Source organism: Rhinopithecus roxellana, chromosome 8, assembly GCF_007565055.1.
Source record: "Rhinopithecus roxellana isolate Shanxi Qingling chromosome 8, ASM756505v1, whole genome shotgun sequence".
Classification (NCBI taxonomy): Eukaryota; Metazoa; Chordata; class Mammalia; order Primates; family Cercopithecidae; genus Rhinopithecus; species Rhinopithecus roxellana.
In genome coordinates, this window is record NC_044556.1 from 89,461,482 (window position 1) to 89,476,659 (window position 15,178).

The window sequence follows — 15,178 nt, forward strand, 5'->3', positions numbered from 1 at the left end:
AAAGAGAACTTTTAAATTTAAACTAAATATGAATAATTCTCAATTGTAACTAAAATGAAGAATGATTCTACTATAAGCAAAAGGCTTAAAACCAAGTTTTAACAAGTACGTATTGACTTACTAAACTAGATATGCCACATACAATCCAAACAACTGCACTGCTGATGATTCCCATATAGCAAAAGGGTATCAATTTTTTTTTTGAGACAGGATCTCACTTTGTTGCCCAGACTGGAATGCAATGGCGTGATCTCGGCTCACCAGAACCTCTGCCTCCCAGGCTCAAGCGATTCTCCTGCTTCAGTCTCCCGAGTAGCTGGAATTACAGGCGTGTACTACTACTGCCGGCTAATTTTTTTATTTTTAGTAGAGATGACGTTTTTACTATGTTGGCCAGGCTGGTCTTGAACTCTTGACCTCAAATGGTCCACCCACATTGGACTCCCAAAGTGCTGGGATAACAGGCGTGAACTGCTGCACCCGGCCTACTTTTCTTATATAATATTTGAATCTTAATTAAACAAAAATACTCAATGTATTTTTTTGTCACATTTTTTTTATGCCTCAATAACGGAATCAATTACTATGTATTTTAAACGGCTACTTTTAATATTATTTGGGAAGAATCAAATGAACCTCTATTTGTCTTATGTTAATAATCAGATGAATACAGATGAATTCTTCCACAATATTTAGCCATAAACATCTCTAAATTAAAAACAGATAAATATCTGAAGACTCCAGAAGCTGCAAGCAAAAATGTTAAGTTCTTATTTAAAGCCAATGAACCAGCTATTCACGTCTTAACCAATACACATTGTACCCTTTGCCAACATTATTCTCATTAAATTCACTACACAGAAAAACACTGTTACCTCCTGTCATTCCCCAGCACATCAAAGAATCCAACCTCAGGACATGTGTCTGGATTATACGGGCCCATAAGAACCTGCTTATGCAGTGCCACAAGCTTCAATTTTTCTTCATAAGTTGAATGAAATGCTTTGCCATCTTTTTCTGTAAGAAACACAAAGAAAACAATTAGCACTGGCAAAATACATAATTTTCAGCATTATATACTAAAGTTTTACTACAAAGTATGTCACAAACTGCCTGTAATAGACACAAACACTATTATAGTGAAATTTTTATTTCAATTACTTTTTAAAACTGTTTTTATTTTTAAACAGAGTCTCACTCTGTTGTCCAGGCTGGAGTGCAATGGTGTGATGACGGCTCACTGCAGCCTTGACCTCCTGGACTCAAATGATCCTCCCACCTCAGCCCCCCAGTAGCTGGACTATACGTGCGTGTCACCAAACATGTCTTTTTGCAGAGACGGGGGCTGCCCAGACTGGTCTCGAACTCTTGGGCTCAAGCAAGTCTCTCGTCTCAGCCTCCTTTTCAAAAGTGCTGGGATTTCAGCCAGCATGTCCAGCCCAATTACTACATTTTATTAATAACAGAACCTAAGACAGAAATCCTGTATGATGGTTTTTTTTTTTTTTTTTTTTTTTTTTGAGACAAGGTCTCACTCTATTGCCCAGGCTGGAATGCATGATCACAGCTCACTGCAGCCTCAAACTGCTGAGCTTAAGTGATCCTCCCACCTCAGCTACCCAATTACCTGGGACTACAGGAGCATGCACCATCATACCTGGAAAATGTTTTTATTTTTGTAGAGACAAGGTCTCGCTATGTTGCCCAGGCTGGTCTCAAACTCCTGAGCTCAAGTGATTTTCCCACCTCAGTCTCCCAAAGAGACAGCATTACAGGTGTGAACCACCATGCCTATCCTGAATTATGTTGTAAAAATAAGCCAACTATCAATATTTATGCTAAAGCTACTACAGAAAAACCCATCTGTCAAGCTGCAGTCAGGTTGCAGCCTTGATCTCCCAGGCTTAAGCAATCCTTCTGCCTCAGCCTCCCAAGAAGCTGGGACTACAGGCACGTGCCACTACATCTGGTTAATTTTTTATTTTTTGCAGAGACAATGTCTTACGATGTTGCCCAGACTGGTCTTGAACCCTGGGCTCAAGCAATCTCCTGCCTCAGCCTGCCAAAGTGCTAGGATTACAGGTGTGAGCCACCATGTCCAGGCCAACAATCGGTTTTTAAAATAGCTTTTAAAAATAATTTTTAGCCAAAAGAGAAAAGAAACACTTAAAATAATTTTATATTAGTCCCTTTTAACATGACCATGCATAAGAGATTACATATACTTTGAAAGGCTGTATTCAAAAATGTACCCATCCCACTGAGGCAGTACAATGTGGTGGAAAAGGCTTTGGAATTGGATGGCCTGGGTTTAAATCTCATCTGAGACACTTCCTAGCTATGTGACCATTCAACCTCTCAGTTTATTCATCAATAAAGAGAGGGTTACACTTCAGAAGTTGCTACTTCAGAGGCAATAGGATTATTATTATTATTATTATTTTTGAGACGGAGTCTTGCTCAGTCGCCCAGGCTGGAGTGGAGTGGCGCGATCTCGGCTCACTGCAAGCTCCGCCTCCTGGGTTCACGCCATTCTCCTGCCTCAGCCTCCTGAGGAGCTGGGACTACAGGCACCCTCCACTACGCCCGGCTAATTTTTGTACTTTTAGTAGAGACGGGGTTTCACCGTGTTAGCCAGGATGGTCTCGATCTCCTGACCTCGTGATCTGCCCGTCTCGGCCTCCCAAAGTGCTGGGATTACAGGCGTGAGCCACCGCGCCCGACAAACAGGATTATTATTAATAACTATTAATGCTTTTCTTTCCTTCACCTGATTGACTCTGGTAAGTTTCCATATAGGCAATGAAGAGTGCGACCAGTTTGACCTATAAAGACTAACTGCTACCAACATTTAAAAGCCATATGAAATTAGGTTCTAGTAATGGGAAATACTCAGAGAACAGTTCTGCTTCTTTGATAAATGGCAGCATTAACTACTGGTTGATTCCAACGATAACAGACTACCAAATTTAAAGAAAACGGGGAGGGGGCTTGAAAGTAGTATATGCTACCTATATGTCTCATTCATGTATATAGTGGTGAAATAAAATCACTAATGAGTGAGAAGAATATGAGTTAAAGAACAACAGGAAACTCAGAGAAGAAAAAATATAGAAGCTGCCAATAAATATCCAAAACGATATTCAACCCCACTAGTCAAGAAAAACAAATTAAAAGCATTAGATAGCAAGACCCCCACCTCCCATCAGATAAACAAAAAAGTAAGATAACATCTAAAGTTATTAAGATCCTACAAGTAAGTACCTATTCTCATATATGAATGCTGAAAGTATAAACTGTTATAGTTACCTTGAAGGGCAATTTGGCAATACACATTAGTCGCTACCTTATTCCCCAGTGGATGCTTAAAACTGCAGATAATATTGAACCCTATATATATTATGTTTTTCCTATATGTACATACCTGTAGTTTATAAATTAGATACAATAAGAGATTAACAATAAAATATAACAATTATATAACAATATACAACAAGTTATGTGAATGTGGGATCTCTCTCTCTCAAAATATCTGACTGTACTCTACTCACCTATTTTCAGACCTTGATTAACCCTGGGTATCTGAAACCAGGGAAAGCAAAACCATGGACAGGTAGAGACACCTGTATTTCAAAATTATAAATGTGTATGCCCTATGATCCAGTCATTCCAGTTCTCATTACATATGCTTGACAAGCACTCCCAAATATACAGAAGGAGGCAGATACAAGGACATTCATTGCAGCATTGTTTTCTTGTGACTGGAAATAAAAGGTTATCAATAAGAGAAAGTCGAAACAATGTGGTACAGTCGTGCTCTGCATAATGGCATTTCAGTAAAGGACAAATTGTTTATATGACTGTAGTCTCGTAAGATAATAATGGAGCCGAAATTTTCCTATGGCCTAGTGGTGTGGTAGCCACCATAACACGGTGCGACACATAACTCAAGTATTTATGGTGACGCTGGTGTAAACAAACCTACTGTGCTGCCAGCTGTATAAAAGTATACAGCACATATAACACATAATATGTGATGACATTAATCATCAAATACTTAACAAGTACATTAATCACCAAAAGTTTTCTTACACTACGACACAAGTGATTATTAGAGAAACACAGCCCAGAACAACTTCCTTCTCACTTTTTTTTTGAGACGGAGTTTCGTTCTGTTGCCCAGGCTGGAGTGCAGTGAGTGGCACAATCTCACTGCACAAACTCACTGCAGCTTCCATCTTCTGGGTTCAAGTGATTCTCCTGCCTCAGCCTCCCGAGTAGCTGGGACTACAGGTATGTGCCACCACACCCAGCTAGTTTTTATATTTTTAGCAGAGATGGGGTTTCACCATGTTGGCCAGGCTCGTCTCCAACTTCCAACCTCAGGTGATCCACCCACCTCAGCCTCCCAAAGTACTGGGATTACAGGCGTGAGCCACTGCACCCACCCCCTTCTCACTTTTAACAAATGGTGATAATTTGAAAAATAGCTCCGGCTCCTGATCTTAGCCTTGTGATTTAGAGAGTTTTTGTTTTTTAAAACAAAGAAAAAGGCATTAAGCAGCCAGGCACAGTGGCTCACACCTGTAATCCCAGCACTTTGGGAGGCCAAGGCAAGTGGATCACCTGAGGTTAGGAGTTTGAGATCAGTCTGGCCAACATGGCAAAACCCTCTCTCTACTAAAAATACAAAAACTAGCTGGGTGTAGTGGTACAGCACATCTGTAATCCCAGCTACTCAGGAGGCTGAGGCAAGAGAATCATTTGAATGAGACGGAGGTTGCAGTGAGCTGAGATCATGCCACTGCACTCCAGTCTAAGCAACAGAGTGAGATTCCATCTCAAAAAAAAAAAAAAAAAAAAAAAAAGGCCAGGCGCAGTGGCCCAAGCCTGTAATCTCAGCACTTTGGGAGGCCGAGAAGGGCGGATCACGAAGTCAGGAGATCGAGACCATCCTGGCTAACACGGTGAAACCCCGTCTCTACTAAAAAATACAAAAAACTAGCTGGGCAAGTGGCGGGCGCCTGTAGTCCCAGCTACTCAGGAGGCTGAGGCAGGCGAATGGCATAAACCCAGGAGGCGGAGCTTGCAGTGAGCTGAGATCCGGCCACTGCACTCCAGCCTGGGCAACAGAGTGAGACTCCATCTCAAAAAAAAAAAAAAGAAAAATAAAAGACATTAACCTATGTCATTTTATCTTGAGCCTATAAAAGAACATATTCTGCCAATGATTCAAGAAAAAAAGATGTGGTGGGCCTGAGAGTGCATTTTTCCTTTCTTTTTTTAAGAATAAATTCAATTAAGTGGTTTTATCTAAATACATGTCAGTAAAGATAAAATCACATAGAAACTATGCACCTGAAGACCACTTTTCTGATTAGTCATGCAAAATAGCAATTTCGAATATACGCACACAAAATTATTTTTTTGCCACAGGAAGGTGATTTGAACTAATAGATGGGGCAAGCAGATATGAAAAAAATTTTTTGAAATCTGTGACTATTGCTATAAAGTTATCTGTAAAATACTGCTATGTGGGTTTTCTATTATTAGAGGGAGGGTTCATTTCCTACCAGATGATAAATTTGCTTCTCTTTGAGACAGGTTCTCACTCTGTCGCCCAGGCTGGAGGGCAGTGGCACGATCACAGCTCACTGCAGCCTTGAACTCCTGGGCTCAAGGGATTCTATCACCTCAGCCTCCTGAGTAGCTGGAACTATCAGTGAGTGCCACTATGCCCAGTTAATTTTTGTTTTTGTAGAGAGAGGGTTTTGTCATGTTGCCCAGGCTGGTCTCGAGCTCCTGGCCTCAAGTCATCAATTGCCTTAGCCTTCCACAAGTGCTGGGATTATAGACATGAGCCACCATGCCTGGCCAACTTGCTTCTTTATTTCAAGCATTTGATAATGTGAACTAGGTGCAGGGGCTTTGAGGGATGGTAAGTACACACTTTTTTTTTTTTTGAGACAGAGTCTCGCTCTGTCACCCAGGCTGGTGTGCGGCAGCACAATCTCGGCTCACTGCAACCTCCATCTCCCAATTTCAAGCGACTCTTCTGCCTCAGCCTCCCTAGTAGCTGGAATTACAGGCATGCACCACCACGTCCAGCTAATTTTTGCATTTTTTAGTACAGACGAGGTTTCACCATGTTGGCCAGGCTGGTCTTGAACTCCTGACCTCAGATGATCCGCCCACCTCGGCCTCCCAAAGTGCTGGGATTACAGGTGTGAGCCACCGTGCCTGGTCGAGTTTCAGTACTTTTGGATGTTATTTTAACATCTGCCCTTTTTATACCTGACAGAATTAAAAATATAGTGCAAATTTAAAAAGTGTTTTTATTTATTTATTTTGAGATGGAGTCTTGCTCTTTCACCCACGATGGAGCACAGTGGCGTGATTTCGGCTCACTGCAACTTCTGCCTCCCGGGTTCAAGCGATTCTCGTGCCTCAGCCTCCTGAGTAGCTGGGACTACACATGTGTGCCACTATGCCCGGCTAAATTTTGTATTTTTCATAGAGACGAGGTTTCACCATATTGGGTTGGCCAGGCTGGTCCTGAACTCCTGACCTCAGGTGATCTGCCTGCCTTGGCTTCCCAAAATGCTGGGATTACAGATGTGAGCCACCGTGCCTGGCCAATAAATGTATTTTTAGAAAGAGGAATATGTGGCCAGACACAGTGGCTCACACCTGTAATCCTGGCGCTCTGGGAGGCTGGGGCGGGTAGATCACCTGAGTCAGGAAGTTTGAGACCAGCCTGACTAACATGGTGAAACCCCATCTCTACTGAAAATACAAAAATTAGCCGGGCATGGTGGCACATGCCTGTAATCCCAGCTACTTGGGAGGCTAAGGCAGGAGAGTCGCTTGAACCTGGGAGGCAGAGGTTGCAGTGAGCCGAGATTGTGCCATTGTACTCCAGCCTGGGCAACAAGAGCAAAACTCCATCTCAAAAAAAAAAAAAAAAAAAAAAAAAAAAAGAGGAATACGTTTTCAGTATTAGTTCTGGTCAGGCAGTCAAACAGATTCATTGACCTCTGTGAACTTCAGTGCTTAAGCCTATGCTTTTGGTCACAGGCCCTCATCAAAAAACACGCCCAGCAAATCTCACAAAAGAAATTGACTTTATGGGTCAACTACTATGAGAATGAACAAAACAGTATATCCATTCTTGTGAACTGTCCTGGCATTCTTATTTACTCTTTTATGCACTTACTAGTTTTAAGAATTGCTCTGTCACCAGCTGCAGTGGCATGCACCTATAGTCCCACCTATTCGGGACGCTGAGACAGGAGGGATCATTTGAATCCACAAGTTAGAATCTAGCCTGTGCAATCCATTGAGATTCTGACTCTGAAGAAAATAAAAATAATTGCTCTATAATCCTTTCTTTAAATCTTACTACTAAATCTCCAAATTAACAATTTTTCTATATGAGAGCCAAATTTGTCTCAAAAAAAAAATCAAGAAAACTAACAGCCAGGTGTGGTGGCTCACGCCTGTAATCCCGACACTTTGGGAGGTTGAAGTGGGAGGATCACTTGAGTCCAGGAGTTTGAGACCAACCTGAGCAACAATGCAAGACCCCACCTCTACAAAAAAAATAAAAAACAGCTGGGTGTGGTGGCATGCGCCTGAAGTCCAGGCTTCTCTGGAGGCTCAGGATTGCTTGAGCCTGAAGGTCGAGGCTCCAATAAACCATGAAAGCACCACTGAACTCCAGTCTGGGTGACAGATGAAGACCCTGTCTAAATAACAAACAAGCAAACAAACAAACCCAGATGAGACTGGTGGCTCATGCCTATAATCCTGGCACTTTGGAAAGCTAGGGCAGGTAGAGTGCTTGAGCCCAGGAGTTTGGGACTAGCCTGCGAAACATGGTGAAACCCTGTCTCCACACACACAAAAAATCCAAAAATTAGCTGGGCATGGTGGCGTGTACCACAGTCCCAGCTACTAGGGTGGCCAAGACGAGAGGATCCCTTGATCCTAGGGGTTGAGGCTGTGGTGAGCCATGATGGTGCCACTGCACTCCAGCCTGGGTGACAGAGTGAGACCCTGTCTCAAAATGAAACAATGTTAATACTAAAAATTATTTTTGAAAGACTGTATTACAAATTAATTTTATTTTATGTATTCATTTTTTATTTCCCCAAATTTTCAGTAAGCATATGTACTTTGTAATCAAACACAGATACACATTATCTTTTTTAATACACATTTTTAAAGTCAAAGCAATGTATTTTCAGCCTTTGGGATTAGGTTAAGAGATTATTCTCCCAAGGAACATACAAAACCCAGGAGGCTGTGCTAATCCCAACCAGTTTTGGTATAGCATAGTTCACACAGTACTGAAATCCTAAGCTTCAAAAAAAAAACCACAGAAAAATAAAAATCCTTCATAATCTATATTGTTAGGCAGACTACTAGTATTACACAAAAAGTTACTTCTCTCTTACTCTTCAGGTGGCTCTGGTTGACACATGACAAGAGTTTAGTCTTTTAAATCAGATGAGAATAATTTTCTTCTTTTTTTTTCTGAGACAGAGTCTCATGTCACCCAGACTGGAGTACAGTGGGACAATCTCAATTCACTGCAACTTCCGCCTCCCAGGTTCAAGTAATTCTCCTGCCTCAGCCTCCCCAGTAGCTGAGATTACAGAAGTGCACTTACCACACCTAGCTAATTTTTTTTATTTTTAGTACAGATGGGGTTTCACCAATGTTGACCAGGCTAGTCTCAAACTCCTGACATCAGGTGATCCACCTGCCTCAGAATCCCACAGTGCTGGGATTACAGCATGAGCCACCACACCCGGCCAAGAATAATTTTCTTCTAAATTATTTCTGGTACTGTAAATGTTAAATGTGGTTAGCAGGAAAGTAATAACTCCACTAACTGCACTGACACAAAAAGCCTTGTAGAAACTCAAAGATCTTTAACCAGAGCCCTATTCCTAAAGGAAAGTTCCATTTCAGTCCTCCCAGAAGGGAATGCAGGCATCATCCTCAGCTCTTGCACTCATTAATTATTATTATTACAAAGTTATTTAATTCAATCAATTTTGGAATTCTGCTTTCTACGGCAAACAAAAGCAAACACAAATCCTGCTTAGAAAAGAAAACATGCAGATAAACCTTCAGTTAAACATGATAGATTGAACACACACAATTACCCCGATCCTTAATGAAATCCCACTAAAAGGAATAAGGAAGCCAATTTAGAGAACCCTGGAAAGGGCTGGGTGTGGTGGCTCATGCCTGTAATCCCAGCACTTTGGGAGGCCAGGGCGGGTGGATCACCTGAGGTCCGGAGTTCGAGATCAGCCTGACTAGCGTGGTGAAACCCAGTCTCTACTAAAAATGCAAAAATTAGCCAGGAGGCTGAGGCAGGAGAATTGCCTGAACCCGGGAGGCAGAAGTTGCAGTGAGCCAAGATTGTGCTACTGTACTCCAGCCTGGGCAACAGGAGCGAAACTCTGTCTTGAAGGGCGGAAAAAAAAAGAGAACCCTGGAAAGGTTCACAAATTAAAGGCATCAGGTTCTTTAAAAGCTGAAGTCTAGATGAAAACAGGAATGTGGTTTAAAGTCTATGTAAGATGTAAGGAGCCACCCTCCTCCCTCCCATTGCGTTTGCCAACCCCAAGCAGGCAGATGGCTACCCTGCTCCTACTCAGTAGAGGGCTGGATATTTACTACAGAAAATGAATCAGGGGGCCGGGCACGGTGGCTCAAGCCTGTAATCCCAGGACTTTGGGATGCCGAGATGGGCGGATCACGAGGTCAGGAGATCTAGACCATCCTGGCGAACACGGTGAAACCCCGTCTCTCCTAAAAATACAAAAATTAGCCGGGTGCGGTGGCGGGTGCCTGTAGTCCCAGCTACTCGGGAGGCTGAGGCAGGAGAATGGCGTAAACCCGGGAGGTGGAGCTTGTAGTGAGCCGAGATCTGGCCACTGCACTCCAGCCTGGGCGACAGAGCAAGACTCCGTCTCAAAAAAAAAAAAAAAAAGAATCAGGGATGCTCCAGATGTTAGGACACTTGGCTTAGAGTATGCTATTAGACAGATAAATGAAATGTTTCCCCAGTAAATGGTAAGTACCTCCCACTCATCCCCACTTCTCCTGCCTAGTTTCTGAATGTTGGCAACCAGGTTCATATATCCCATGCAGGAGACAGGAGTATTTTCTTGAAAAACTGGCTCCAAATAAAGACCTACAGACACTGATTTGAAAGATGCTGACATTTGAGGGTTCTTCTACAAAACTTCTGTCTCATCACCTTAGAAAAAAGGTTTCTACTTTAATGTTACAGTTAGGTGTTCTGTACCTTATCCTTTAACATGAAATACTCAAGGATCACCAGACATTTGAGGAAAGCTTCCAACATGGAAACAAAAAAAACTAAAATAAATTTTAACAGTGAAATAACATTCAAAATTTATATTCAACACCCTCAGAAACAGAAGCTAATGCATCTATGAAGCAAAACAAGATACTTAAAAAAAAAAAAAAAAAAAAAAAGAATTCAGAGAAAAAAGAACTCTTGGAAATTAAAAATGTAAAAAAAAAAAACACACAAAAATTTAAAAATCTAGAAGATGGAGCTGAGGATATTTCCTAGAAAACAAAGCAAAAATACAAACATGAAAAATAGGGAAGAAGAGATAAGAGAATTAGAAGTTTAATCCACAAGATCGATTATCTATTAACAGTACCAAAAAGTGAAAACAGAGAAAATTACCAAAGACATATGGCTGGGCACAGTGGCTCATGCCTGTAATCCCAGCACTTTGGGAGGCCGAGGCAGGCGCATCACCAGAGGTTGGGAGTTCGAGACCAGCCTGATTAACATGGAGAAACCCCATCTCTACAAAATTAGCCAGGCATGGTGGCACATGCCAGTAATCCCAGCTACTTGGGAGGCTGAGGCAGGAGAATCGCTTGAACCCGGAAGGCAGAGGTTGCGGTAAGCTGAGATCGCACCATTGGACTCCAGCATGGGTAACAAGAGCAAAACTCTGTTTCAAAAAAAAAGAAAGAAAGAAAGAAAGAATACAAGAAAATTTCCCTGAAATGAAGGGCCCAAGTTTCTAAACTGAAAAGACTATCAAGTATTCAGCAAAATCACTGAAAACAAACAAGGAGACAATACTTCTCTAATTTTTTTAACATGGAGATAAAACAGGAGATCCTACATATTTCTAGAAAGAAAAACTGGTCACATACACAAGACAAAGAATTAGAATGACTACAGACTTCTTAAGAATATGAATACTGCTGAGTGCGGTGGCTCACGCCTGTAATCCCAGCACTTTGGGAGGCCAAGGAGGGTGGATCACGATGTCAGGAGTTCAAGACCAGCCTGGCCAAGATGGTGAAACCCCATCTCTACTAAAAATACAAAAATTAGCTGGGTGTGGTGGTGGGTGCCTATAATCCCAGCTACTTGGGAGGCTGAGGCAGAGAACTGTTTGAACTGGGAGGCAGAGGTTGCAGTGAGCTGAGATCATGCCACTGCACTTCAGCCTGGGTGACAGAGTCAGACTCCATCTCAAAAAAAAAAAAAAAAAAAAAACAAACAAAGGAATACTGAATGCTAGAAAACAATGAACGGGAAGTTGGGTACAGTGGCTCAGGCCTGTAATCCCATAACTTTGGGAGGCCGAGGCAGGCAGATTACCTGAGGTCAGGAATTTGAGACCAGCCTGACCAACATGATGAAACCCCGTCTACCCCTACTACTAAAAATAAAAAAAAAATTAGCTGGGCATGGTGGCAGTCACCTATAATCCCAGCTACTCAGGAGGCTGACAGGAGAATCGCTTGAACCCAGGAGGCGGAGGAGGTTGCAGTGAGCCCAGATCACCACTGAACTCCAGCCTGGCATGAGACTCCATCTCAAAAAAACAAAGAAAAAGAAAAAAGAAAAGAATGAATGGAATAATGCCTTCAAAATTCCAGAGGGAAACTATTTCCAATCTAGACTTTTATGCCCAATCAAATAAATCAAAAGTGACAGTAAAACACATTTTTGGAAAGGCATGGTCTCAGGTACTCTTTTCACAAGAAGATACTAAAGGGTGTGCATTTCCAAAGTAATGGAATAAAAACAACAACAAAGGAAAATAAGTGATTTAGGGGAAACAGAATCCAACACAATAGGAAAAGGTGAAGGTAATTTCCAGGATGACAGCTGGGCAGCCGAATTAACTAAGTCTTACCACAAACACTAAGACTGGTTCAAGAATTTAAGGACATTTAAGATAGATGTCTTTACAAAAAGGTTTGCACAAGAACAAAAATGTAATTAAAGTGCATGATCTGTTTCAGCAAAGAATAACATAAAAACAAACAGCAGACAACAATTTAACCACAAAAGTAGGAGTCTGAGAAGAGGAAAGGAGAAAGAGAGATACAGACATACGTAAGTTAGAATTTTTTTTTTTTTTAATTAAAGCAGCAGTAGAAAAATGGAAGCAAATACCAGAAGAAACAGTTAAAACAATGGAAAGCAGTTGCCTCTGGGGAGAGGACCTAGGAAATGGGAAAAACACCAGAAAACAGGATGACTATTTTTCATTATAAATATTGTAGTACAATTTCACCTTTTCAATTGCTCTGGTTTCCATTTTTAATAAAAAGGTAAAACGAATAAACTCACGCACAATTTCAGTAATCAGTTCATAAGCTACTATGACACAAGTGGTGGGCAGAATGGCTCCTCAAAGATGTTGAACTTCTGGAACCTGTGAATATGTTAGGTTACTTGCAAAGGCAGAATTAAGGTTGCAGTTGACCTTTTCCTGAACTACTCATGTGGCCCCAATGTAATCATAAGGGTCCTTATAAATGGAAGGGGAGAAAGAGTCAGAGATTTGAAGAAGCTATGGTGGCTCTGAAGATGGAGGAAGGGGCATAAACAAAAGCTTGCGGCTGGGCGCAGTGGCTCACACCTGTAATCCCAGCACTTCGGGAGGCCGAGGTGGGCGGATCATGAGGTCAGGAGTTCAAGACCACCCTGGCCAACATGGTGAAACCCTGTCTCTACTAAAAACACAAAAATTAGATGGGCGTGGTGGCACATGTCTGTATTTCCAGCTATTCGGGGGGCTGAGGCAGGAGTATTGCTTGAACTGGGACCGGGAGGTGGAGGTTGCAGTGGCCCGAGATCGCACCAATACACTCCAGCCTGGGCTACGGAGTGAGACTCCGTCTCAAAAAAAAAAAAAAAAAGCTTGCAGGTGCTCCTTGGAAGCACGTGGAAAAGACAAGGAAACAATTCTCCTCTAGAGCCTCCAGAAGAAACAAAGCCCTGCCGACACCCTGATTTTACCCCAACAGGACCTATCTCTAAGTGTGTGTGTGGTTTTTACACCTTCTTTAACAACAGTTGTGATCCTGGTGGTCTTTGGCAAGAGGGCACTCAGAAAAGCACGATCTAACTTTTGGTATTATGAGTGAATGAGACATTACTATCATAAAAACTGCGACTATATGAATATGAAAAGTAAAATATACATGAAGAAAAAAATGCCTCAAGTTCTGTGCATATAATACTGACTCACAATCAAATGAGCAAAATTATAAGGCTAATTACAAAGTTTATCTGATCCATGACTGTCAATGAGATATTTTAATATTTCTCAGTAAATTAAAAATATATATATTTGTTAGTAAATTGTTAGAAATTGTTTATTAACTGCTTTCGAAGAAACATGTCCAGCAACTTTGAGGAAAAAATGCACATTCTTTTTAATCACATACAATCAAACATAATTGATAATGTACTGAAGATTACATTCAGCTGTGAATAATAGGCAACACCAACAATATTCCTGATATGAGGAAAAGTGCTTATTCTCACATTAAAGTACTGGGTGAAACCAGTCACTGCACAATGCGGCAGAGGAACAAACTCCCATGTAGCTGGATTTTTTTTTGTTGAGACGGAGTCTTGCTTTGTCGCTTGAACTGGAACTGGTTCAAGTAGTCCCGGTTGATGCTGGAGTGCAGTGGTGCCATCTCAGCTCACTGCAAGCTCCACCTCCCAGGTTCACACCATTCTCCTGCCTCAGTCTCCCGCGTAGCTGGGACTACAGGTGGCCACCACTCCCAGCATTTTTTTTTTTTAGTAGAGATGGGGTTTCACCGTGTTAGCCAGGATAGTCTCAATCTCCTGACCTTGTGATCCGCCTGCCTCGGACTCCCAAGGTGCTGGGTTTACAGGAATGAGCCACCGTGCCCAGCCCCATGTAGCTGTTTTTGACAGTACCATTGTACCTGTCATCTTGAATCAGGAACAGTCAATACCAGTATGAACAGAGGAGTTTACTATACAAATCAGATCTTCTACCAATTTAATCCATAGACCAGGAGAGTCAGATCATCAGAGGATATTCCCAACCATGAAAGTCTGAATTGGTTGTCTGGTACACATGTCAGGGCTTGCAGGAAAATCTTAAGTGCAGATGGATTTTTAGCAAGAGTTGTTAAAAGCCACAAATTTTTTTTTTTTTAAGATGGGGTCTTGCTCTGTAACATAGGCTGGAGTGTAGTGGCACGATCTTGCTCACTGCAACCTCTGCCTCCTGGGTTCATTTGATTCTCCCACCTCAGTCTCCTGAGTAGCTCGGGCTACAGGTACAAGCTACCAATGCCCGGCTAATTTTTGTGTTTTTTTGCAGAGATGGGGTTTCCCCATATTGCCCAGGCTGGTCTCGAACTCCTGAGCTCAGTGATCCACCTGCCTCAACCTCCCAAAGTGCTGGGATTACAGGTGTGAGCCACTACACCCAGCCCAAGCCAATAAATTTGTGGTAATTTGTTACAAGAGCAATAGGAAACTAACATGATATATAAAACACATTTTTCAGCCAATTAAAAACAGATAATGGGATCTACATTATGTTCTTACTAAACTTACAAGTATTTAACTTTACAGTTCAAATAGGACAGCATAATTTGATACCAAGTCCAAAGCTCTGAAAGATTACAATTAAGTCCCTCCCACCTGAAATTAAGTATACAAAAGACTATTAGGCTCACACTTCAACTGCTATTTTATAGGATAAATAATATTTTTTCTCTTCTCTCTGGAGGAAAAGGAATGTACCAAATTATTTCAGTGTCCCTTCTAGCCTTCATTTAATGAAAAGGCCATAAAATCTATGGTGTG

The 15,178-nt window shown here is 41.7% G+C and overlaps 1 protein-coding gene across 1 annotated transcript in view; it reads right to left on the bottom strand.

Moving 5' to 3' along the window:
- ACBD3 (acyl-CoA binding domain containing 3) overlaps positions 1-15,178 on the bottom strand; it is a 45,780-nt gene that overhangs the window by 22,252 nt on the left and 8,350 nt on the right. Inside the window, exon 2 of the mRNA XM_010382015.2 lies at positions 876-1,017. Within this exon, the coding sequence (XP_010380317.1) occupies positions 876-1,017 (142 nt within the window). The remainder of the gene's footprint in view (positions 1-875; positions 1,018-15,178) is intronic.